Below are 25,504 nucleotides of genomic sequence, written 5' to 3' on the forward strand. Positions count from 1 at the left end.
GTACTGTCATATCTGTGATGCCGAGATTATATAATTGTGTGCCTACTTGGGTGGATATAGTATGCATATGGAAATGCTAGCAGGCTAACCAACAACTATCAAATCTTAGAAGACGGCACAATAACAGCCATGAGAGAAACCCCTATAAATGTATCTCCTCTTTCTTATCAGCCGGACGCTACTACAGCAGCTAGCAGTAGGGCTAGATATTGCCTCGCTGTAATGTAGTGATGAGACGGATTCAACCCGCTCTGGTGTGAGGTTCCTGTGCATCTCTCACCAACTGATGTCACCGTCACCCCTACCAGCATTATCCTTAGTAGGTATTAAACATACCGCCAACTAGTAATTCATGCAAATCTGTGCATGTTTTTTTGTGGCTAATAAGGTAGGCAGGTATACTGCTATATCAAGAGACTTGCATAAATATCTTCTACCTAGCCAGCTCCCTTATAGGAGTGCACACACACACACGACTTTGCAGCCTAGTGATTAACACCTATACATCTGGATTTCATTTTCCTAGACCGATTATCCTCATAGGAGCACATTACATACAGCTATTCCATTTCCAATGGGTTTTGTGTTCTATTAAGTTACACATGACAAGATACAAGGTAAGTGTATTATAGAGGCCTCACGCAATCCCCTGGCATTTAATTTAAATGCCTGGGGGGAGTGTGCGGGACCTCCAACTCCTGCGCGCAATGTAATCATCTTACATCTATACATGGAATAAATGTTAAATTCTTGCATAAGGTTTTATTATTGGCACAATAAAACTGGCAAAATAAAAAACACACACACAAAAAAAAAGTGTTAATATCACTGCAGTTGCTCAAAAACCCAAGTACAATTTTACACACCAAAAACCAAGTTAATGTGAAAACTGTGCGCGCGCGCACAAAAATGGCACAGATGTTACAAATGCTTGGAAACTGAACTCTTCTTTTTGACACAAGACATTCAAAATAAAACCAGAAACAAAGGAAGTGGCATAAAGTAAAAAAAGTAATAAAACAATAAAAAGGGGGACTAACAATGAACTAAAAAAGGTCAATAAAATCCAAAAGGGAAAAATATAATATTCGGAATGTACAGAGCTGGTAATGCAAATGCATTAACAATTTACTCATCAATACTCATGACTCAGCCTATTGAGAAAACCAGCGAGAACTCCCGGTCCGTGACCTCCATTATAAGGCCCTCATATGGGGCACTGCCCACAGTCCTGGTGTATAATGGGGTACGTGCAGGGCAGCCTCTCCTTTCCAGCACCTTCTGACTCACCTGTGGGATGTTGACGAGCAGGCTGGTGTTTGGTACATTGGCGACGCGGATCAGCCCCTGCTGGATGATCCTTTGCCCCTGAATCTGGACGTTGGGCACAGACGCCCGGGGAGCTAGGAGCAGTGGAGGGGGTCCCGTGCTGGGGTGCTGCCTGATGTTGTGGATCTGCTGGGGAGAGACAGAGATGGGCTGACAGTGGAGGGAGGGAGAAGGGGTAAATGAGAATGAAGGAGAAATAAGTCGTGCGAAAGAACAGAAGGGAACAAATAAAATCGAGCATAAAGCAGGGGCGGCCAACTCCAGTTAATAAGGGCTACCCACAGGTCAGGTTTTCAGGCTATCCCCGCTTCAGCACAGGTGGCTCTCTGACAGTCACCGGTGCTGAAGCAGAAACATCCTGAAAACCTGACCTGTTGGTAGCTCTTGAGAACTGGAGTTAGCCACTCCTGGCATGGACCAAATAATAAGGAGTGAAGCAGATGTCGTGGTAAGAACACTGGCTTTGGAATGGGTGAGCCCATGTGAATCTCAGGCTAAGCCTCCCTGACAAACGCTCATTACTCGAGGGATGTACATTGTAGGCAAAAATAAATTAATTAAAAAAAAAATTGATGTTATTACTTGTAAAATGCTAATTACAGCACCGTGTACACAAGTTATTAGTATGGGCAAATCAGCCACTTTCGGATGAGGATAATTTAAAAGCGCAGTCCCACGTCACAATTTCACCTCTAAGTATGCTTTCTGATTGATTCACTTTAATTTGACTATACGTTTTTGCTCCTAAAGAAACCACACAAGTAATTTTTACCCGCTGTCGAGATTAAATTGTTCATCTTGTTTCCTACAGCCTAGTGCAGGGGTGTGCAACCGTTCAAGGAAGGGGAGATGTTTTTTTTTTTTTTTAATTTGACCAAAATATTTTGGAGAGCCGCAACACAAGCGTGAATATGAATACACCCCACAGACGATATATACTGTACGTTAATGTTCATATCAACATATGACAAACGCACTTCAAAAATCATCCCCACATGATTACGCCACATAAAATGACACCCACTTCTCCACAGAATTATGCCACGTAAGAGGACTCCCCTTCCCCACTCCCACAGTATAACACACAAAATGATCTCACCACACACAGTCGCAGCACTTTAGTGTTATGGTCTGTCGGCGCTCCTAGCAATCGAGGTGCAGGCAGACCGGGGCTTGCGCGGCGCGCTCTTCCCCCCCCGCACAGCGCCAACAAGTAGTGGAGAGCGCCTGAGCCGGAGAGTGCCAAGAAGCGCCGACAAGCATGGAAAGACTGGGGCTTGCGCTGCACGCACTTCCGGCACTGTGCACACTTCCCCGCAGAGCGCCGACAAGCAGCGAAGAGTGCCAATAAGCAGGGGAAGGCACTGAAGGCCCAATGGAGGAAGCACCTGCAGAAATGAGCCGCAGGTGGCCGACCCCTGGCCTAGTGTCAACCTAATCTGTCTGATACAAGAACCCTTCACATCAGTAGGATTTAAAAAAAAAAAAAAAAAAGCATGGCTACTAGAAGGAAAATAAAGGCGGATGATAACAGGGATTAAAAAAACCGACTTGCATGCCTTCATTTACAAAACATTGTTACATTATCTTCAAAGAAAAAAAAAAAAAAAAAAGTTTTCCCCTCTATGGCAAGTAGCATTAATTTAACCCATGAAAGAGTTAATCCAATCCCAGTAGCCCTCCGTTTTTTTAAAGCTCAGCATCACATGGGCCAATAACAAGCCGCACCAATGACTTCACGGCTTCCTATTGGCCCACAGGGCGCGGGGGAGCTTTGAAAAGCGGCCATTACGTGATCCCTGCTAGCCGTATGCCCACCGGCACTTACAATGGAGGCAAGTATTTCCAGAAGCAGGGGGTTCCCGGAACTGAAATGAATGGGTTTCAGCTACAGAAACCCCCCGCTTCAATGCGGTGTTAAAAAACAAAACAAAAACAAGCTTTGTTCGCCTCTTTAAAAACACCTAACCATCACGGACACCATTCAGCAGAGGGTAGAAGGCTGGAAAGGTGCCTGGGAAGTGACCAGGACCAGGACCATTACTGACATCAATTGGGGTTTAAGTGAAACAAGGGCTGCTCACCTGTGCTCCTCTGACCAGTGGAGGCATCACTATCTGTGAGGACTGCTTTGAGGACGCCTGCTGCCCACCGCGTACCAAGGGAGGGGGTATAACCGTGCCCGAGATACGCGAGGTCACCTAGAAGTGGGAGAATGAGAGACTTAAGACATCACAGATCTAAGCATCATGAACAGAGACAGAGTCCTTCACATATTCCACCTCTGCAGCACATGCTCTAATCTGTACCTTCTGGGGGGCAGTCTCCTTCTGGATCTGACTTTGCCGTAGCTTCTTCAAGAGCACCAGCTTGGCTTCTTCTAACCGTAGCTCTTCCTTCAGCTGCTTGATCATCCGCTCTCGCTCCTCGGGGCTGCTTCTCTGCAAGAGCTGTAAAAGAGAAAGGGGCGTAGGAAATTGGCATGGCAAATCGGACAACACCAAAGCTGAAATGTATTGCAGGTGGTCTTTCCAACCATGAGGAGAGAGACTCTAGACCCGCATGAGGTTAGTCAACCGCAGGTGGCACCAAGTGACCAGAGCACAAGAGAGAAGGCAAAGCCAGTGACCAGAGACCCAAGTCGGGGCAGAGTGACGAGAGCAAAGTAAAAAAGAGAAAGAAGGTTGATCCACTGAATAGCTTAATTTATATACTGTATTCAATTACATTGAATACCTATTACTTTAAAAAGGACTCTTTGGGAGCAGAACGCCAAACCTCCCATTTTGCTTAGTAACTACAGAAGGGGGTGGGGGTCCCGAAGGCACAAGACTTGCTTTGGAGGAGGGCAGGATTAAAAAGTCTGGCACCACTGATCAAGTGGTTTACCTCCGTCACAGATAAAAAGCTTTGAGAGAAGAAAGTTTAAGAGAAGGGAAGAGTTTCAGCCACCAAGAACAGATCCCATGGCCCTTATTAGGTATGTGGTGAATGGTGTTCCCCTTCCTCAGCAACATTTCCGCTCCATTCAAATGAATAGAGACAAAGTTTTCCCAAGCACAGCTCAGATTGTTTAGCCATATTTAATTAGGCCAGATAGGATTAGATCTTTTTCGCATGGTGTTGAAAATGCACTGAAATTATTCAATTCTTTGGCATTCTGCCACTTAATTGCATCAGACTGGTTATTTTTGTTAACCCATTTGATGCCAGAGGGGCTGCATTGCAGCAGTGAAGTGGTTTACAGATATGGGGACTTACCAGAAAGGTCTCAGAGGGGTTCTCTTTCGCCATCTTGGTTAAGCCATTCATCCGGGGACTGGAGGGCTCATTATCCGATAACACAATGATGTCGTCTGGAGAGGGAGCACGCTTTTCTCGCTTCACTTCACTGGGAGAGGAAAAGGAGAGAACAAGTCTATATTACATAATGTCATGAGAGGATACACCACTTAAACAGCAACTTGCATTTTATTCTGGTCCAAAGAGCTTACAAGCAAATGCAGGGCTCCCCTCCTTCAGAGCATACAGCTTTTAAAATGTTTCTCATTAATGTATTTCTAGGACCAAAATTAACCAGTGACAGGTTTAAGAAATTAAATCCAAGCACTTTTATTTAGACCTAGAATTGGTTTGGATCGTTCCCTGCTGGGCTTTCCTCTCTCCTACCTTATCTTTAGTAGATATCAGATCTAAACATGGAGCATCGCACTCCATGGCCAGTAAATGCACTCAAAACCACAGCAGAAACAAAAAAGACAATGGGTTCCGATAAAAGGATGCTTCACCGTGCAGAGTATCACTTATGGTTGCCTTCCATAGAATGCCCTGTAGATGGCGCACAGAACCACAGAAAACCAGTTCCTGACTTCTGTCCGCTGCTCTACAATGAAGACCATTCAATTATGATCAAGAAAGGGTTTCTCATTCTGTTCCATTAACACGTAACCAGCGTACTGTACTACTGGTCTTGGCCTAATGAAGGTGGTTTTATAGTACCACCTCCTAGAGCCCATACACTGTCAGGGTCAGATGTGGGTGTCCAAGAGTGGAGGAGCATGTAGTTTAGTAGGAAATGGTCTCATACATTAGAATGGGAGGTTGCAAGAATTTTTTTGTTTGTTTTTTTTAAAGGTCCAATAACAGTGAATAAGTGATATGCTTACATAGTGAAATTAAAAACACGGCCATTTTTATCCTTCCATGTGGTTACAGGCACACAATCGCCCTGTTCTCCTTTTGTTTGTAATACAGATGCTGGTAGCCAAACAGCTAAAAGTGCAGAGCATCAAGTTAGTCAAGTGACAAATCTCAGTGCCCGTTAAAAATAAATTAATTTCTCAAAGGGCAGAAAGAACATTATTTACTTTGAGGATAACTGAACCTAAAGCCAATTACGTACATGCGTTGTGCAAGTCTCATACACCAAATATATAAATAACACTGGAGGATGTGTGCCTGCAACATGTTCAGTATAAGGGCTAGGATTTGATTAATTCACAGGAGTTTACAATCTCATGTTGGTGCCTGGTACACAGGAAGGGAGGGATACTCTGCATCACTATAAAAAGGAAGTATTTTTTTTTATTATTAAGTGAGCAACTTCCCAAAAGCGCATGCATACAAAAGCAATGCAGCACAGGCATCTCTGGCAGTGATGGGGTTACATTTTCAGCTTTCAGGCAGCTGTGTAATAACCGAGCCTTGCTTAGATTCTGCAACAATATGCAGGGATTGTTGGCGACTTGTGAAATCAAAACGCCGTTTTACTTCAAGTAACATGGCAGCATAGGTGAGAATCTTCTCCCCTCAATGGGGCCGGGCCCGCTGCGAGGGGGGGGCCGCCACGCTAGCCGACAAACTGCCGCTCAAGAAAATTGAGATCAGGAGTCACGACGGAGCGCTAGGCCACGCCCCCGGCAGTTCAGCCAATGACGGCAAACCTGCCGGGTGACCTCATGGCCGCGCCCCGTCATTCCCCAGTCATGCCCCCCCGTAGCTCTCTGCAGACCGGGGAATTCGGCTGCATGCACAACAGCCTCGCAGGCGCATGTGCAGCAGGGCCGCAGCCTGACGTCACGGGTCATGTGACGTCACATGACCCCGCAGCGTCATTTGACGCCGCGTTGCCATTGCAACGCATTGCCTTAGACCTGGCTGGCAGCAGGTAAGGGAAGTTACAGAGGCCTCACCTGGCATTTAATTTAAATGCCTTGGGGAAGGGCGCGGGACATCGGTAACCGCCGAGCCCCCCTGCAAATCTTTGCTGCCTCCCCCCCCCCCCCCCCCCGCGGCTGTGATGAAGCAGGTGCTTTCCCTGGCCATGGTGGACGGGCCATGGGGGGCGTCACGGAGGTGGTTTGCCCTCATTGGGCGAACCGCTCAAGTGACAGGCCTGTCACACCAAGAAATCAGTTTGAACAGATTTCTTGCGCAACGCGCATCCCCTCCCGCATCCGCCTTAAGCCCTCGGCCATGTTTACCGCTTGCTTGCTGAAGCGTGCTGATGCGCGCTCCCGCTCAGCACTGAGCCCCTACAGACGCAATTAGAGCGGCTTTAGTAGGGGCTCGCCTACGCTTCCGCAAGCGCGCGGAAGCGTAGGTCTTAGGGAATTTAAAAATTCCCCCACTTGCCGGCGCGGCAGGCCGGTCACGTGAGCGGTTCGCCCAATGAGGGCGAACCAGCTCCGTGATGCCACTGGCCCGCCCCCAGACGGCTCGCCGGGCAAGCAACTGCAAAGCCAGGGAAAGCACCCGCTTTCCCTGAGCCTCAGCACGCCAGCGGTAAGCCTGGACGAGGCCTAAGGCAGTCTGTTCGCTCAGCATGCGGATGCCTCTGCACGGTCTGCGGTACCATGGCCCCAGCCTAAGGCTGCGGCCATAGTGCGAGCGAGACGGAGCGCAGGGAGGCGCGCGTGCCTTTTGCCCCGAGCGATTTGTGGACTCCCTTGCGCGAGCAGCGGGGAGGCGTGGCCATGACGCCATCCAGCTTGGACCGCCCTCATTGGCTCAAACATGGCCGTTGCGCAAAAAAATAAATTTGGCGGTTCAAAATCCTGCCGCTGCCACGTTTTGCTGCTTTAATGATCCATCTAACATCCACACAGCCCTCTAACAGTATAAGAACGTTAATAACTTTTATATAGCGCTTTTCCTCTCATGGGACTCCAAGCGCTTCACAATTACATTATAATGCGCGATACGCAGTGCATAGAAATTTATAGACCGTACAAATAAAGTTCTCTACGAGGACCGTGTCATGGTTTATGCTGCGATTGGAGCAGCAGCATACAGGAGAATATTTTTAGGAGAACTTCCTGTTTCCCAAAACATTGGGCGACTTTTTCCCCTTTATAAAGTATTTGTAACCAGGAAAGATCCTACGGAGACATGAATCATGTTTATATGAAAGTCCACAGGACTGAGCCTAACTATTTCAGAGCCACACCCTCATGCCATATAGAGCTGCTCCAGAGACAACCAATTAACCACTTCTCGTACAAAGCGTTGCATATGGGAAGGGGGACAAGCGCATTAAAAACCAGGTTAATCCTCTGTTCACATGTAAACTAGGTCTGTAACCCTTTAAAAGTCAGAGGCACGACGAGTGGGATTAACCCCCCTAGGGTAACCCCTTAAATGCCAGTGGGATGAGGTGCAGTTTCTCAACAAAACATTAACCTCACCAAAAGTATACAAGCCAGGTGTTTAACCCATTGGCGCCCCTCCCACCCCACGACGTGAAAACCATGGCAACGGACGATCAGAGCTGGCTAATGACACATAGCCGTCATTTTGTGACGTTCGCTAGGAGGTTTAAGGTGGCATCAAGAAGATGGAGCAGCTTGACGGGGGAGTGGGGGGTGAGGGAAGTGATGGGGACTGTGTGAGGACTGAGATATGCCAAACACTATATAAATAGACCCCTACAAAGCAGCGCACCCCCCAGACTCAACATTCTCACCCTTAAAGTAGCAGCCTCCCTCATAGGAGGAAAGTGAAGCAATGGCAGTGACCCATTTAAAGAGTAGTGGTGCTTGACTCCAGTCCTCAAGCCCCCCTTAACAGTTCAGGTTTTCAGGATATCCCTGCTTCAGCACAGGTGGCTCATTCAAAGTGCTGAAGCAGGGAGGGGCTGATTGAGCCACCTGTGCTGAAGCAGGGATATTCTGAAAACCATACCTGCTTGTTGGGGGGGGGCGTGTCTCCCTATATCTTTCCCCCCTCCCCCCACCACGATATTTGTACTCTAAAGATATAAAGTCGAGCAAACACTTTAACCCCCCTCCCTCCCCCTAATCAGTCGAGGTCCACTAAGTGGTCTAGAGGCCTCACCATTCCCGGCGAGGCTCTAAAAAGGAAAAATGTTATGTTAGGCTATGTATATATCTCGTCATGTTGTCTGACTATTTTTGCCTAATAAAAATGTTTGAGAAAAAAAAAAAAATGTTTACCATCTCCATAGCAACCACATGCTTGTGAATATTTACCATCTTTACCCGACCTTGTGTGAGAAGACTAAAGTTTTGTACATGAAGCAGGGAAATTATTGCACACGGTCCTTTTTGTAGTATTGTTTAAAAACCAACAATGCCATCAACCGAAGAGATAAAGAAGAACAATCCTAATGTTAGTACAGAAACAACAGATTTTGCCTGCTACGTGGGACTAACCCCTCAAAACAGCACCGGGTGCAAGTTAGCAGTACCTGTGTAACACCAGAGACCTTGTTACTGAGGTGTCATACAGGTAATGTAATACTGAGGTGTCATACAGGTTAATCCAGATATGCAATACGGACACAAGTACTGTACTTAATGTTTTTACTACTAATATTGGCTTATCGTAAAGCACAAAAGTACACGGGGCTGAGCAGAGACATGTGCAGGCACAATAACTCCAAGGCCCCAAGAGCTTACCATCTTATTTTGGTCCCGGAGCACAGGGGACACTGAGCGACTTGCACAAGGTCACATGTAGCGGACACTGGGATTCCAACAGTGTTCACCCACTTCAAAGGCAGTGCTACTGAGCTCCTTCTTGTTAACCCTTCTGCTGCCCAATGTTAAATAACTATTGCAATGCACTGTTCGTCCATCTGGCAGCAAGTGGGTTAAGTGGGCCCATGCTCTTAATGGCTTCTTGATAAGCAGCCCTCCCCATTACACACCCCATGCTGTAGAGGCGGGCCAACTCCAGTCGTCAGGGGCCACAAACAGGTCAGGTTTGCAGGAAATCTCCACTTCAACACAGGTGGCTCAGTCAACTTATTTCTGAACCTTTACACAGTGTGGGAGGGAGGCATGGCAGCACCAGACCTCCGGCACGCCTGCGTCGCGTGATCGCGGGGGGCTCCACCTAAGTCCTAGGCATTTGCTTGTTTTCCAAGTGGGACGCAGTACGTCTTAAGGGCTGCTGGCGTGCGAGGCCCATGCAGTACCAGGGTCGCCAAGAAAGACAATGCAAGCTAAAAGGTTTTTTTTTTTTTTTAATTAAAAAAAAAAAACCAGTATGTGAGGTTTGATTTTATTTTAATGACCAAATATAACAAACTGTTCTTTCTTGCCTTTGTTTATACAACAAAACATTGTTTACAGTGGTCAAAGTGGCTTTAAAAAATAAATTAAAATAGTGATACGGTGACTGCCTTAAAAAGATACGCCATTTAAAATGAAGAAAAACTATACAGGCCATATTTTAGAAAGAACAGATTTAATTCCTTGAAAGCAGAAAGGGAGGGAGAGAAGCGGTCTCAAATAAATCTATTTTCCTTTAAACAGAAAACGTAGCTGTACGTTTTTCTAAACAAGTGGTAACCCTGGGATTGTAAATATACCCCATAGTACCTGGTCAATGATATTGGGCACAAGCATGGGTGGGCACAAGCAACAAAAAATAAAAAAACAATATATATTTTTTCACATACATGCAATTATATACTATACAGGCATACCCCGCATTAACGTACGCAATGGGACTGGAGCATATATGTAAAGCGAAAATGTACTTAAAGTGAAGCAGTACCTTTTCCCACTTATCGATGCATGTACTGTACTGCAATCATCATATGTGTGCATAACTGATGTAAATAACACATTAGTAACAGGCTCTATAGTCTCCCTGCTAGCGCACAGCTTCTGTACAGGTAGGGAGCCGGTATTGCTGTTCAGGACGTGCTGACAGGCGCATGCGTGAGCTGCCGTTTGCCTATTGGGCGATATGTACTTACTCGCGAGTGTACTTAAAGTGAGTGTACTTAAAGCGGGGTATGCCTGTATCTACATTAAGGTTAAAATTATAAAAAAAAGATGTTGGGCGACTCAAGGATTGTATCAAAAGTCAAATAAATATTTAAAGTCCATTAAATGCATTTAAAAGCGTCAATCCATGCTTTTTCTCTTACCCTGGATTGAAGCAGCAGGCCTCCGTAGCTGAACCACGTTAATTTCAGCTTAGGTGACCCCCTTCTTCTGGAGATACTTACCGCTGTAGTAGATGCCGGTAGCTGCTCCGCTCTGCTAGCAGGGCTCATGGCATGGGGGGGGGACTTCTAAAACTCCCGCGCCCTACTGGCCAATAGAAAGCCATCACGTTATCCGGTGTGGCTTCCAATTGGCCCGCGTGACGCGGGAGCTTTAAGCCACAGCCGGAGCTGCTACCGGCACCCCCTACGGAGCTAAGCATCTCCAGAAGCAGGGGGTCTGCAGAGCTGAAATTAATGGGGTTCCGCTCCAGAGACTCTCTGCTTCAATCCTGGGTAAAATAAAAAGCATGGGATGCCACTTTAAATATCTATTTGACCTTTGATACAATTCTTGAGTGCCACAGGACAATGTTTATTATATAAGTTTAAAGCGTGTTTTTGCGGGGATTCCCGCTACTCTGCCTGAGCACCAACTATAGCGTTCAGCAGCCATTTTAAAATTGGAGTGCATCTTTGAATCCTTCTACTTTGCATTTTATACGTAGCCATGTGTTATTTTGATTGTTCCTAGAGGGGTGCTCACAATGACTGGGTTTATTCTGCCACGAGTGCTCAGACTTCCACAGTAAGCGGAGATCAGTAGAAGGAACCAAAACAGGAGATGGTGCTCCAGTGGACTGTGAAAAATGGTGAGGGTGTATTGAAGGATCAACATGCTTCATGACAAAGGTCCACAGCATGTCCGAAACATTGATTCTTCAAATAAACCCTCCCCATATTTCACAGTCCACTGGAGTGCCGACTCCATTGGTTCCTTCAGCTGCGTGCAATTAGGCAGTATTGGGGTGTACACATTGTTGTGTTTGACTGTACCCATTGGGATCCTTTCTCTCCCGCTCACCTTTTTGCAGTGCTCATGTCCATTGGCTCCTCTCCTGTCTGTACCTCCACTTTAATTGTTGCTTTCACCTCCCCGTCCTTCAGCAATCCGGGCACCTTTCCCGTGCCCGGCTCAGCCTTTATCAAGAGATCCTCCTCTTTTAAGTCCAACATTCCCTTCTCCAGCTTGATCTTTTTACTGTCCACGTCGTTCTGGGTCACCTCTCGCTCCAGCGCTCGCTTTTGACTCCGAGTCCGGCAGGCTTCCTCCGTCATTGTGTCGGTCTAACGGGAGAAGAGAATACAATTCGTTAAACGAAACGAATCGTGGAGAATAAATATACATCTTAAAGCATTCAGATACAGTCCCACGAAAAACTCAAGGTAATTAATAGCAATGAGGATAATGGAATATCTGTACAGAAAACACATTTGTTTCTTCTTAATATACTAATGAACAGAGCAAATATTGTAGTCTTCCACACAATTAACCATAAAGGGTTTAAGAACAGTTACACTGCATCTGGTCCCTGCACCCTCTGAACCACAACAGCATTTTCCTACAACTACCACATGTATTGGATATTTCATGCAAACTGCTGCTGGCTTAAATGTGCAACATATCTCTGCAGCTGCTAAACATGGCAGAGGAACAGTGGAGGAGAATTTCACTTTAATGCAATAGGTTAGTGGTGTTCAACTGCAGTCCTCAAGAACTTTCAACAGGTCAGGTTTTAATGGATATCACAGCTTCAGGATAGATGGCTCAATCAGTTGCTCACTGAGCCACCTGTGCTGAAGCTGGGACATCCTTAAAACTTGATCTGTTGAGAGAGGGGGGTAAGGAGGGGAGAAGAGGGGGTCTTGAGCACCCTTGCACTTGGTTATAGGGTTTAAAAGTACCAGTCCCTCCTAGGATAAAAGTGAACTAAGGACAGTGATCTGTTTAATAATTGAGATGTTGGGAGTTTTTACAACCTGCATTAAAAAATATTTTGGTGCTATGACCAAGACAGTCCTTAAAGTCACAGGTAAGTTGTACAGGCAAGTGGTGTGTCTTGTATTTCTGAAGCCACCATTAGTCTGATAAACATAAGCTGATGAGCTGGAGAAGGAAAAACATTCACATTGCACAAGATACAAAGTAAATTCATTGGAGGTTGACACACTTTTTGCTGCACATAAGTCAAACTGTTACCTTAAGGTACACAGAAGTTTAGTATAAGCCGATTCCATCATAAAGTTCAATGTTGAACAAATATTTGATACTCTATGTGTGACTTCATATTTAAGATGAAACGCTTTAACCATTTGACATGTCCCATAACACACAAACCCATGACACAGGCCCTTCACCTCGCTCCCCATTTCTGGCCAGGTTTATATTCACGACACAGAACGTATATATTTTTTGGAACTGCAGTGTTAGGTTCTGGTGCGTATGACACCACAGACTCCACGTGACCCCTTGTTTTTCCCAGGATGCCATTGGAGACAAAAGCACTTTCTGGAAAACCGGCCTGAACTGGTTTCAGACAAGCTGGAGTGGCGTTAACCCCTTGTGGCGACACCTCCGCCCTGGTCTGCTGCTCCTGGAATTCCAGCACACACAGAGTCCAAGGGAGCATCACTCTTAAAGGGACAGTGCACCCTACTGCCAGCACTGTCTCCAATGCTCTGCATGTTCAAACTCCTACCCACCACCATGGTTCCCTTTAACCCCTTTGCAGACACAGGGCTGCAACACTTTTGGTTTCAGATCCTGCCATCTGTTGTAAAAAAAAAAAAAAAAAACAATTTGTGGAAAAGGCTACTCTGACTTGGGGGAGAAAGAGCAACAGATTAACCCATCTTCCAAAACCTAGACTGAAAGATCTTTGCCTAGGAATCCACTGTGCTCAGCTCTAATGTTCTAACATGCAAATGACAAGGTAGCAATGGCTATGCAGTCTAGCAATGAAAGGAGGAATATGCAGCTTTAGAACAGTTGCTGAATCACTGTCCCAAGATCCTGCAATGCAATCCTTAGTATAATCTCCCTGAGTGTCTTCTGCCAAAAAGGTCAGAGTAGAGACAATATAGGTATGTACACAGGCACCTCTATTTGAGTTCTCTTGGTAATAAATGGAAGCCTGTTAAGTCAGATGGGGATGGTACCGAATGGTATGAAGTATCTTTAACTCACAAGTGTTCAGTAACCCTCACAATGGACAACAGACCTAAGTTAACCTCAACTGCCAGAAACGGTCAGCAACAGTTCCTGTAGCAGAAGGGTTAAGAATGAAAGTCGCCATTTTAAACTGAAGCCCTAAGGAAAAAAAAAAAAAAAAAGAGAGACTGCTTGAACGCATAGTTAGAAGAAAAGTGGGGGAATTGCTTTGGATCCCCAGTACCACTTGGTTTGTAACACACCAGAACAGACCCAGCCTACAATCACAGGCAAAATACAAGGGGATGCTCTTACAGGACATATGGAGACTGCATAACATTGCTGCCAATGCGTTGAAATAAATGGAAGCATAAAGGCAATTACAATTGAACAATTCTTAATCTGCAGAGAGGCAGGACTGACACTGATGGAGTTTACAGCCACGGTCAAATCCAGTCCCAAAAGGTTTGCTATCATAGTGTTTCAGGAGTGAGCATTGGTGACAAGTTTTAAAGGCACTGATCTTTGATGGGAGATGGTCCAGTTAGACCCATTGTAACCGTAAAACAAGGCCAGCGCTTCACATAGCCCCTACGCTGGGGGGGGTCACGTATGCAACAGCATGCCCCTTCGGCAGTGAAGGGGTTAATAACCCAGTGACATGTGGCTTGGTGCAGAGAAATGTATTATGATCGCCACCACACCCCTCCCTGGGGGAGAAAAATCTTGGCCTAGTCTCTCTCTATTATCTCTTAAGAAGGAACAATCTAAGTGATGGTGTGCGTGTGGGGGGGGAGGGGTGAGGGGGGAAAGACGGGACAGGACGTTCAGCTTGAACCAAACTGTAAACTGCTACAGTTCTCACCAGTGGGACCCCAACACCACACTTATTAAAACAAATGCACCAGACAGAATTGTATGTAGGTACTCAGGATTGCCAACAGGTCGTGCAACGCCTTAACCAATCTAGCAGAGGAGTTAAGCCGAATATCCTCTAGGAAGGGGAGTCTAGAGATACTCTGCACCACATGAAATGAAACCATTCTACTGTAACCCTTTGAGTGCCCCTTGCTGTAGCTACATCAGAGAATCTGCCCATTTTCTATGAAAGATCTGGATGAAAGCGCCCTCCTCCCTTCATGTGATCAGTGACAACGCAACCATGTGATTGTGATGTGTCTCAGAGGGGTTGTGGCAATAGTGCCGCGGGATCCTCCTCTGGCACTCAAACTGTTAATAGCAGAGGCTACCTTAACCCATTTGCAACCAGGTGACCCAGCAATGCAGTTAGCCAATCCAGCAGTAATGGGGTTAACAGGCCCAAGCCAAAACTTGCTGTTCACATTAAGCATTGAAGGAGTTAACAGCAGGTCAGTGCTTTGTAGCATGTGCCCTTAATTCCCTTTAATGCTGCTCACTTCCCAGCCGATTTTTAACCGCTTCCTATCCAGGTCGCCTCTGGCAGCATCAACATGCTCATGTTCGAACTGATCCATGGTGCCGAGATTACCTGAGACCCTCCAGGAAGGTGAGATACTGGTTTTAATGCTTTGATTATGAAATAAAAAAAGGGAAATAAATGCAGCAGGGTCACAAGTGGCAATGTCATGCCCCGATGTCCCCACAACCAACGCCATTCCCCCGCAACTTCTTATTGGTCACCGGAGTAAGCTTATCCTCGCAGCCATTGTGTCCATTGGGCAAGTAATCTTGTCCTGTGGACAAAAAACTGCCAATTTGCTCAGGAACAAGAGAGTGTGTGGGGGAGAGATTTGCCAGAGGTTGGGGGGACAGCAGTGTGTGAGCCCCCACCAGTTCAGGCAAGTTTTAAATAAATGTTTTCTTTTTTAGAATGTTGAGCAGATGGGACTGCGGCTTTATCCTCCTGCATGTTCTGTTTAAACTGCAAGCTCTTGGGGGCAGGGGTGAATGAAAGCATATGTATTCAGTTTCAGCACCCTCTTCCTTCCGGCTCTGGCAGTAAAAGGTAAATGTAGGAACTGGTGTATGAAATTCAAGATTTACATTAAAAAAAATTAAAAAAAACAATCCATTAACATGTTCAACAAGCCCAAAACAGATCTCCTGCACCCCTCCCTTATTGCATGGACTCTCCCAGCTGTACTGCAATACAATAGGGTGAGGCAGAGCCATGAGAGGGGGCACACCGGAGAACCAGGGGAGGAAAGAGTAGTGGAAAAACTATTTTGACTGGTACCTGTACAATGTTTCTAGATTTACCAACTAGGAAGTGCAGATACATTTGTAAACCTGTTTCTGCACTCTATATATGGATCTCATTATCCCCATCGGATTATACACCATGGTATTAAAAAAAAAAAAATGTAAAAAAATGATTTCTACTTATTCGCACAATATACACCAACTTATTTGGCAGGACAGGCTGTTAAAAATGGACCAGCACCAGCACCCGAAATACGGCGATGTAACTGATCCACAGAGCACATAAATATGTCCAGCAATACATTTAAGACTGTTAAACCCCTTCTTGGGATCAGCAGAGGAATAGTAATAAAAAACACATTAAAACTGAAATGGTTGACTAATTAGGATTGGAAGCAACGTTATATTCAATTAAAAAATAAAGCTATGTTTCAACGTCCAAAAAGCAGCCACTGGACTTAAAATCATGCAAGTTTATAAAGGAGTATGTATGTACAGTATAACCCTTGGAGTAGATCTAAAACAGGGGAGGGGTGTGACACTAGCTCAGAGTACAGTTATACAGAGCAGGGTGAGAAAGCAAAAAAAGTAAAAAATAAATCAAATAAAGAATAAAAGTGAATACAAAGAAGCAGATATTGGTGCAAACACTGACAGCAAAGAAACCAATTGAGAGGCGAGAAATCAAGAAGTCTTGAATTACTGAGTGGAGTCAACAGCAGCGTGAGGGATAGGGAGAGAGAGCGAGAGACAATTCACACGCGCAGACACCGGCTCCTGAGCTCGACAGGGCTGAGCTCCTTACAGCTGTCTGGCAGCAGACAAGGGGTTAAGCTCTGCCATTTTGGTGTCATTCACTGATATGTCCATTAAGGGTGTTACATAGCAAAATGGCAGCTGTTAACCCTTCCACTGCTGCAGTCAGGAAGTTTAATCACAAGAGGGAGCAAAGCACAGCAGTCCCTGAAATTCCCACACCTTTAAGGAAGCATTTTTAATTTTAGATGCAACATTAGCAGGAAGGAGGGGAGGGAGCCAATTGAGACTCCGTTTATATTTTAATTGGGGGGGGTGGGAATGGAAATCAAACTACCCAGTCAGAGGAAACGCTGCATTGCAATGCAGGCCCATCTGGCAGCTAAAAGGTTAAAGGCATCCTGTACCCGTTGCAGCTTTGATTTATTTACAAAAGCGAGGGATCGGAACACTTTGGGTAAAAGGCAACTATAACGCAGTTAATGGATTTAAAGGATGTTGGGGGATCTAGTCCAAGTGGAAACGCATTGCTAGGGTGCTCGGGAACCCAACCTGAAAATGTGGCAATATGAAGCAATGCGGAGCACAATACATACACACACCATCGTCTAGAGATTTTTCTACTATAAGAAGGGAGAAGGGAGAACAACCCCCCCCCCCCCCTCAAAAAAAATACATTTGAATCCTTGAAAGAATGATAACAGCTGCATTTTACAAGCAGTAAGATGCCAAAATCAGGCAGAAAAATCAAACGGATAACCGGGAAGCAGAACCCAAAGAAATGATATCAGAACCTTCAATAAAGGACACATACAAATAGGTACACTTCAGTTCCTCTATCGATTTGGGATACAAGGAGCTTACAAGCAAGCGCCTGCCATGAAGGCCTCATAGCACATGCAATGTATTCTATGTAATGATCCATTCACATTTTTAGATCATATGACCACAAAACAGAAGTACAGATCACTTACCAAAACCGGGCATGGATATTCAAGCTGCTGAAGGTTCGGCGCTTCAACCAATGGTTAACATGCATTTGAGCACTCACAGAAATAGGTATACTAATAGGTGCAGGACCCAAATTTTTAACAAAAATCTGAATGGGACATATGGTCGCTGCTGTTTCGCCGTGACCAAATGGCTGCCGCCGCGTTACTGCGACTCGCCCCGCAGCTGATCCGCCGCTGGAATCCCCGCTGCTTCCGCGGTAAGTTTTATTATGGCTTGCGGTAGGGGGTTCATTTAAGGTTTTTAGTAGCTAGGGGGTTAATTTAATGGGCATTAAGGCCGGCTTTTTTAGACCAGCTGCGAGTCGCGGCAAAGCGCCGGCAGCCATTTGGTTGCAGTTAAACGGTTGCGATCAAATGTCCTAGAATGACAAAAAAAATAAAAAATAGGTACAGTTGGATGTTGTTATACAAGGCATTACGTGATCAAGGCGCTGGTCACGGCCTATTGAGTAAGGTCCCCGACACTTGGTCCTTATGCGGTCATCTTTAAAGGAGTATGCTGGATGGTAGCACAAACATTTCCCAGCAGTAGCTTCATTTTCTCTTTGTAAGATTAGAGACAGCTGTAGCAGATGAGTCTTACGCTCACTTATGTGGGTTAGGAGGTGAGGAACTATAGAACTATTATACAAAAAAAAGAGTTTGTTGTCTGGGCAATAAAGGGTTAAATAAAATCATAATGCCATCAAAAAATAATTGCTACAATTATATACTGTATAAAAACAAGGCCCAAATGTGAAGAAAAGAAAAAAAAAAAACCTTAAAGAATCCGTACGTTTATTTTTTTATAACAGTCAAGTGCCTGATATTTCATGCATGTGTATGTCTCTTTATATAGCACTATTAATGTACATAGCACTTCACAGCAATAATACACGTGACAATCGTATAAATAACAAATAGTACAAACAACAGATCATGGGAATAAGTGCGTCAGATATAAAAGTTACATTGTAGAAGAGGAGTCACTCCTCCGTCCAGGGAGCTTACAATCTAATTGGTGGGGAGAACGTACAAAGACAGTAGGAGGGCATCCAGGTAAGTGCGTCTGCAGGGGGCCAAGCTTTATGTATCGTGTATAGTATTAGTCACGGTGCTACTCGTATGCTTCTTTAAGCAAGTGTGTCTTAAGGTGGGTCTTAAAGTGGATAGAGGGGGTGCTAATCCAGTATTGAGGGGAAGGGCATTCCAGAGGTGCGGGGCAGACAGTGAGAAAGGTTTAAGGCGGGAGAGGGCTTTAGATACAAAGGGGGTAGAGAGAAGACATCCTTGAGCAGACCGCACGAGTTGGGATGGTGCATAGCGGGAAATTAGGGCCGAGATGTAAGGCCTGGGACAGGCACTGAGCCCCTGCAGCCGCAATGAGAGCGGCTTTAGCAGGGGCTCGCGTCCGCATCAGCACTCTTGGGGAAGCGTGTGTCTAACGGAGTTTTGAAATTTCCCCGCTTGCCGGAGCGCAGGGCCGGTCACGTGAGCGGTTCGCCCAATGAGGGCGAACCAGCTCCGTGATGTCACTGGCCTGCCCCCGTCCCTCCCCCTGATGGCGCGCTGTGTAAGGCCAGGGAAAGCACCGCTTTCCCTGAGCCTCAGCGCGTCTCAGCACTGGTTAAAGGCACTATGTCCCAGGCGTAAGGAGGAGCAGAAGAGTGTAAAGCTTTAAAAGGGAGGAGGAGAATTGAGTGCGAGATTTGATAGGAAGCCAGCAGAGTGATTTCAGCATGGGAGACTTGGAGACAGATTTAGAAAAGAGTAGAGCGATTCTAGCAGCAATGTTTAGGATAGATTGTAGGGGAGACAGGAGAGGCAGGAAGGCCGGACAGCAGGAGGTTACAGAAATCAAGACGGGAGAGAATGAGGGCCTGAGTCAGAGTTTTGCAGTCGAGTAAGGGCCGTTCTATACTGTGTGCGGCCGTGCGCATGCTTTATGAGTTATTAAATATATATTTTTAAAATGTTGACACACACGCACACTATAGAACAGCGGTGCGCAAAGTGGGGGGCACGGGGTTTACAGAGGCCCCACGAGCTTCCCGAAGGCACTTAAATTAAGTGCTGGGGAGCTGCAGGGCCTATGTAAACCTACTTACCTTTATTCAGCTGGCATCTGGAGACACGTCGCCATGGCAATGCGGCGTCAAATGACGCCGCGGGGTCATGTGACGTCACGTTGCTATGGCAATGTGACGTCATGACTTCCAGACGCCGGGAAAAAAGTTAGCGCCCCCTTGCTATAGAACCAGCCTAACAGAGGAAAGGGCGTACCTTTGTTATATTGCTGAGGAAAAAGCGACAGGTTTTAGATACGTTTTGAATGTGAGGGGCGAAAGTGAGAGGAGTCGAGTGTGACCACTAGGCAGCGTTCTTGGGCTACTGGGTGAATGTTGGTACTTCCAACAGTAATGTAGAAGGAGGTAATAGGGTCAGGTTTTGGAGGCAGTATAAGGAGCTCTGTTTTTGCCATGTTAAGTTTAAGGCGGCGGAGGGCCATCCAGGATGATATCTCAGAGAGACATTCAAAAACTTTGGTCTGTACAGCAGGTGTAAGGTCAGGGGTTGAAAGGTAAATTTGTGTGTCGTCAGCATAGAGGTGATATTTAAACCCAAGAGATGTAATAAATATATACATTTGTTTTAAGCATGTAGTTATTTATAAAGCAAAAAAGACAGGGTGCAAGGGTCAAATAGAATTAGCTGTGATAAATGCAAAACAGCCATACACAAGTAATCTACTATATATTTCTGAAAGTGTCCTATGTGTCCGGGTCTGTATGTGTCTCCCTGTGCCCCTCCCCGTGTCCCTAGCGGCAATCTCATTGGACCTTGGGCCAGGCCAATGAGATTGCTCCCTTGGGCCGCCCGCCCGCCCACACCTCTCATTGGCCTGAGGCGGAGTGAAGGACACACACACACACACAGTCACACACACACACACACACAGTCACACAGTCACACACACACACAGTCACACACACACACAGTCACACACACACACAGTCACACACACACACAGTCACACACACACACAGTCACACACACACACAGTCACACACACACACAGTCACACACACACACACAGTCACACACACACACACAGTCACACACACACACACACAGTGTCACACACACACAGTCACACACACAGTCACACACACAGTGTCACACACACAGTCACACACACTGTCACACACTGTCACACACTGTCACACACTGTCACACACTGTCACACACTGTCACACACTGTCACACACTGTCACACACTGTCACACACTGTCACACACACGGGGGGGGCGTGTTACATACATTAGCGGGGCTCACAGTGTTAGCAGCACATCTCCCGCTCTCTTCCCCACCGGTCCCGGAGGCTCCGCCTCTTCCTCCGCCTCTCCCTGTTACCCACGCTTTCACCCCCCCCCCCCCCTCCACGTGGGAGCTGCCAGACGGGTGAGGGAGCGGCCGGACGGGTGAGGGAGCGGCCGGACGGGTGAGGGAGCGGCCGGACGGGTGAGGGAGCGGCCGGACGGGTGAGGGAGCGGCCTTCACCTCACCTCACTCACTTCCCCTCCACCCCCCCCCCGGCGCCGCTACAGTCAGCGGGGGAGCAGAGTGAGCGAGCGCGCGCCAGGGACACAGCGGGGGAGCGGCCACAACACGCTGCCTCCCGCCCCAGATCCACGTGGGAGCTGCCGGATGGGTGAGTGAGCGGCCTTCACCTCCCCTCACCCCCCTTCACCTCCCCTCCAACCCCCCTTCACCCCCCCTCCCCTCCAGTGTCAGCGGATCCAGTGTCAGTGTCTCCCCGATACACCCCCCCCCCTCCCCGGCGCCGCTACAGTCAGCGGGGAAGCGGAGCGAGCGCCCAGGACACAGCGGGGGAGCGGCCACAACACGCTGCCTCCCGCCTCAGATCCACGTGGGAGTGGCCGGACGGGTGAGTGAGCGGCCTTCACCTCCCCTCACCCACCCCTCACTACACTTCCCCTCCCTTCCACCTCCCCTCCAGCCCCCCCTTCACCTCCCCTCCAGCCCCCCCTTCACCTCCCCTCCCCTCCACCCCCCCCACTTCACCTCCCCTCCACCCCCCCCCTTCACCTCCCCTCCACCCCCCCCCTTCACCTCCCCTCCACCCCCCCCCTTCACCTCCCCTCCACCCCCCCCCCTTCACCTCCCCTCCACCCCCCCCCCCTTCACCTCCCCTCCACCCCCCCACCTTCCCCCCTCCTCCACCCCCCCACCTTCACCGCCCCCTCCACCCCCACCTTCACCGCCCCCTTCACCGCCCCCTTCACCTTCCCTTCACTCTCCCCTTCACTCTCCCCTTCACTCTCCCCTTCACTCTCCCCTTCACTCTCCCCTTCACTCTCCCCTTCACTCTCCCCTTCACTCTCCCCTTCACTCTCCCCTTCACTCTCCCCTTCACTCTCCCCTTCACTCTCCCCTTCACTCTCCCCTTACAACCTCCCACCTCCCCCCCCCTTCCCACCACCTCCCCCCCTTCCCACCACCTCCCCCCCTTCCCACCACCTCCCCCCCACCTCCCCCCCTTCCCACCACCTCCCCCCCTTCCCACCACCTCCCCCCCCATCCCACCTCCCCCCCCTTCCCAGGACCTCCCCCTTCCTTCCCACCTTCCCACCACCTCCCCCCTCCTCCCCCTTCCCACCACCTCCCCCCTTACCCTCCTCACCTCCCCCCTTACCCTCCTCACCTCCCCCCTTACCCTCCTCACCTCCCCTCCTCCAACTCCCCCACCTTTCCCTCCTCCCCCACCTTTCCCCCCCCCACCTTTCCCCCCTTTCCCCCTCCCCCACCTTTCCCCCCTTCACCCCTCCCCCCTTCACCCTTTCCCACCTCCCCCCTTCTCCTTCCCCCTTCCCCTCCTCCACCTCCCCCTTCACCTCCTGTCACCCCCCCCTTCGCCTCCTGTCACCCCCCCCCTTCACCTCCTGTCACCCCCCCCCTCCCTTCACCTCCTGTCACCATCACCTCCTGCCAACCCCCTTCACCTCTACCTCCCCTCCGCCCCCCTTCACCTCCCCTTACCATCCCCCACCACCCCCCCCTCACCACCCATCCTCACCTCCCCTCCGACCTCCCTTCCGCCCCCCTTCACCTCCCCTCACCACCCCCCCGACCTCACCTCCCCTCCTTCAACGCCTATCATCCGCCCTCCCGCCTCTGCCTTTCGCCCACCCGCACTTCTGCCTTTCACCCGCCCACCGCTCACACCCCTGCGCCACACAGCCGCCGCACGCACTCAACAGACACCCGCCACACTCGACACACACCCGCCACCTCTCACCCACCCCACACACTCGACACACACCTGCCGCATCCTGCCCCTACGCAACAATATCACTGACCAGCTGTCACCTGCACTCGCCACACACCCGCCGCCTCACACCCTAGCAGGACCCCGACCCACAGCCAGCACTCACTACCCACGTGCCACCCGTACTGAACACCCACCCGCCGCCTCACACCCTAGCAGGACACACGCCTCACATTTTCACATCACTTATGTCACCAAAATATACATTGTACTGTGGTGTGTTTACAATAAACCATTTTTATACAACATCGTATTACATTTTCTTCCATCTTTCTTTTCAACATTATTATCCAACCTTTCCAACAAATAGTCATCTATTGTTCCACGATTTATAAATAATACTACCTATGACGCATTTACATCCCGGGCAACGCCGGGTCTCTCAGCTAGTGTTATATACAATACTAGCAGAAAATACTGTACAAGAACAAGAGGCTGGAGTAGCATTAGGACTGTACAGTACAATATGTAAAGAGACTTGGTCTGGAAAGCTTGAATACAAACTACATCTATGCAGAAAAATTACATTTAATGTAGAGGCATTTATATGTTGCACTGTTGGTGCCTTAAAGCAGCAGTTCAAGCAATATTCTACATGTGTGTTTTTAATTAATCAGTTCTGTACCATGAAAAATTCTTGTAGCATTAAAAAAAAAAAAAAAAAAAAAAAATGTTTTAGGCACTTAAAGCTGCAGTTCAGTCTATATCCTGCATGTGTGTTTTTTTTAATAAATCAGTTCTGTAGTAAGAAAAAATACTTGTAGCATTTTCGGTTTTTAAAAAAACAACTTTGAAAGACCAATTTTCTTGTATTCTATTTTAACAAGCATTTGCTTAGGCACTGCCCCTTCATGGCCTGTCACAAACCCAGGCACACCCCTTTGTCAGCACTGCCCTCCCTCTCTCTAAACGTGCACTAGCATCTGGTCACATGATCTTCCTCATACAGTAGTACATTCAAGGAAGCTGGAGAAAAGGGATCAGCCTGCATGCATAGCAGCTCGGATAGGCGATTTCAAACTTATTACAGTGTTTATTCCATTCATTGCACGTGTATATAATGTAAAATTGTAATAATTCCATTTATAGCAAACGTGTATATGTGAATATTATTTAGATGTATATGTATGTTACTGAAATGTGGAGTGAGTGTGTAGGTAAATACACACACACACTTCAAATACGGATAGTGATTCACGTAAATGATATATATATTCACTTTCTGGGAGTATAAGAGTGACTGTCCTGTTGTTCCTTTTTTTGTATCCATCATTGAATGGTATGCACCCTCTCTTTACGTTTATTTTATACTAGCTGAGAGACCCGGCGTTGCCCGGGATGTAATGTTCCCGCTCCTCTCCTCTCTCCTCACCCCTCCCCCCTCTCTCTGTTTGTCCCCATTCACATCAATCCAGTTCCCCCCCTCCCTCCTTTACATCTTCATGCAGTGTGTGCGTCAGTCATTGTGTGTGCGCGCGCGCGTCAGTGAGTCTGACGCAGAAACCACAAACACACACACAGACTGACTGACGCACACACACACACAGTCAGTGTGTGCGTGTGTGTGTGCCTCAGTCAGTCAGTGTGTGCGTGCGGCAGTCAGTCAGTCAGTCAGTCAGTCAGTCAGTCAGTCAGTGTGTGGGTGTGGGGGTGTGCGCGCGCGCGCGCGTCAGTAAGTGTGTGTGTGTCAGTCAGTGTGTGTGTGTCAGTCAGTGTGTGTCAGTCAGTGTGTGTGTGTGTGTGTGTGTCAGTGTGTGTGTGTGTGTCAGTGTGTGTGTGTGTGTCAGTGTGTGTGTCAGTGTGTGTGTGTCAGTGTCAGTGTGTGTGTGTCAGTGTATGTGTGTGTGTGTGTACCATTCAGTGTGTGTGCGCGCGCGTCAGTCTGTGTGTGTGCGCGCGGTGGGTGTGGGGGTGTGCGCGCGTGCGTCAGTGTGTGTGTGTGTGTGTGTGTCAGTCAGTGTGTGTGTGTGTCAGTGTGTGTGTGTGTGTGTCAGTGTGTGTGTGTGTGTGTGTGCAGCAGTCAGTGTGTGTGTGTGCAGCAGTCAGTGGGTGTGTGTGCAGCAGTCAGTGGGTGTGTGTGTGTGTGTGCGCGCGCGTCGAGTCTGTGTATGTGTGCGTGTGGCTGTGAGGGGTTGTGTGCATGCGGCTGTGAGGGGTTGTGTGCGTGCGTCAGTATGTATGTGTGTGTGTCAGTCAGTGCGTCAATCAGTCAGTGTGTGTGTGCGTGCGTGCGTGAGTCAGTCAGTGTGTGTGTGCGTCAGTGTGCGTGCGTCAGTCAGGGTGTGTGCGTGGCGTCAGTCAGGTTGTGGTGCGTGTCGTCAGTCAGGGTGTGTGCGTGCGGCTGTCAAGTGTGTGTACGTGTGGCTGTCAGTGTGTGTACGTGCGCCAGTCAGGGTTTGTGTGCGTGCGCCAGTCAGGGTTTGTGTGCGTACGCCAGTCAG

At 48.0% G+C, this 25,504-nt stretch overlaps 1 protein-coding gene across 6 annotated transcripts in view; it reads right to left on the reverse strand.

The window, feature by feature from the left end:
- GATAD2A (GATA zinc finger domain containing 2A) overlaps positions 1–25,504 on the reverse strand; it is a 61,684-nt gene that overhangs the window by 7,987 nt on the left and 28,193 nt on the right. For 2 of the 6 annotated variants that reach the window (XM_075611118.1, XM_075611120.1), the window contains exons 2-6: positions 11,655–11,917; positions 4,591–4,720; positions 3,639–3,779; positions 3,414–3,530; positions 1,291–1,455 (exon numbers count right to left, since the gene is read on the reverse strand). In XM_075611118.1, coding sequence (XP_075467233.1) covers positions 1,291–1,455; positions 3,414–3,530; positions 3,639–3,779; positions 4,591–4,720; positions 11,655–11,917 — 816 coding nt within the window. Of the gene's footprint in view, positions 1–1,290; positions 1,480–3,413; positions 3,531–3,638; positions 3,780–4,590; positions 4,721–11,654; positions 11,918–25,504 lie in introns of all 6 variants that reach the window. The other 4 variants (XM_075611117.1, XM_075611119.1, XM_075611114.1 and 1 more) reach the window with 2 other exon arrangements.

This window comes from Ascaphus truei, chromosome 8 (assembly GCF_040206685.1).
Source record: "Ascaphus truei isolate aAscTru1 chromosome 8, aAscTru1.hap1, whole genome shotgun sequence".
Lineage (NCBI taxonomy): Eukaryota > Metazoa > Chordata > Amphibia > Anura > Ascaphidae > Ascaphus > Ascaphus truei.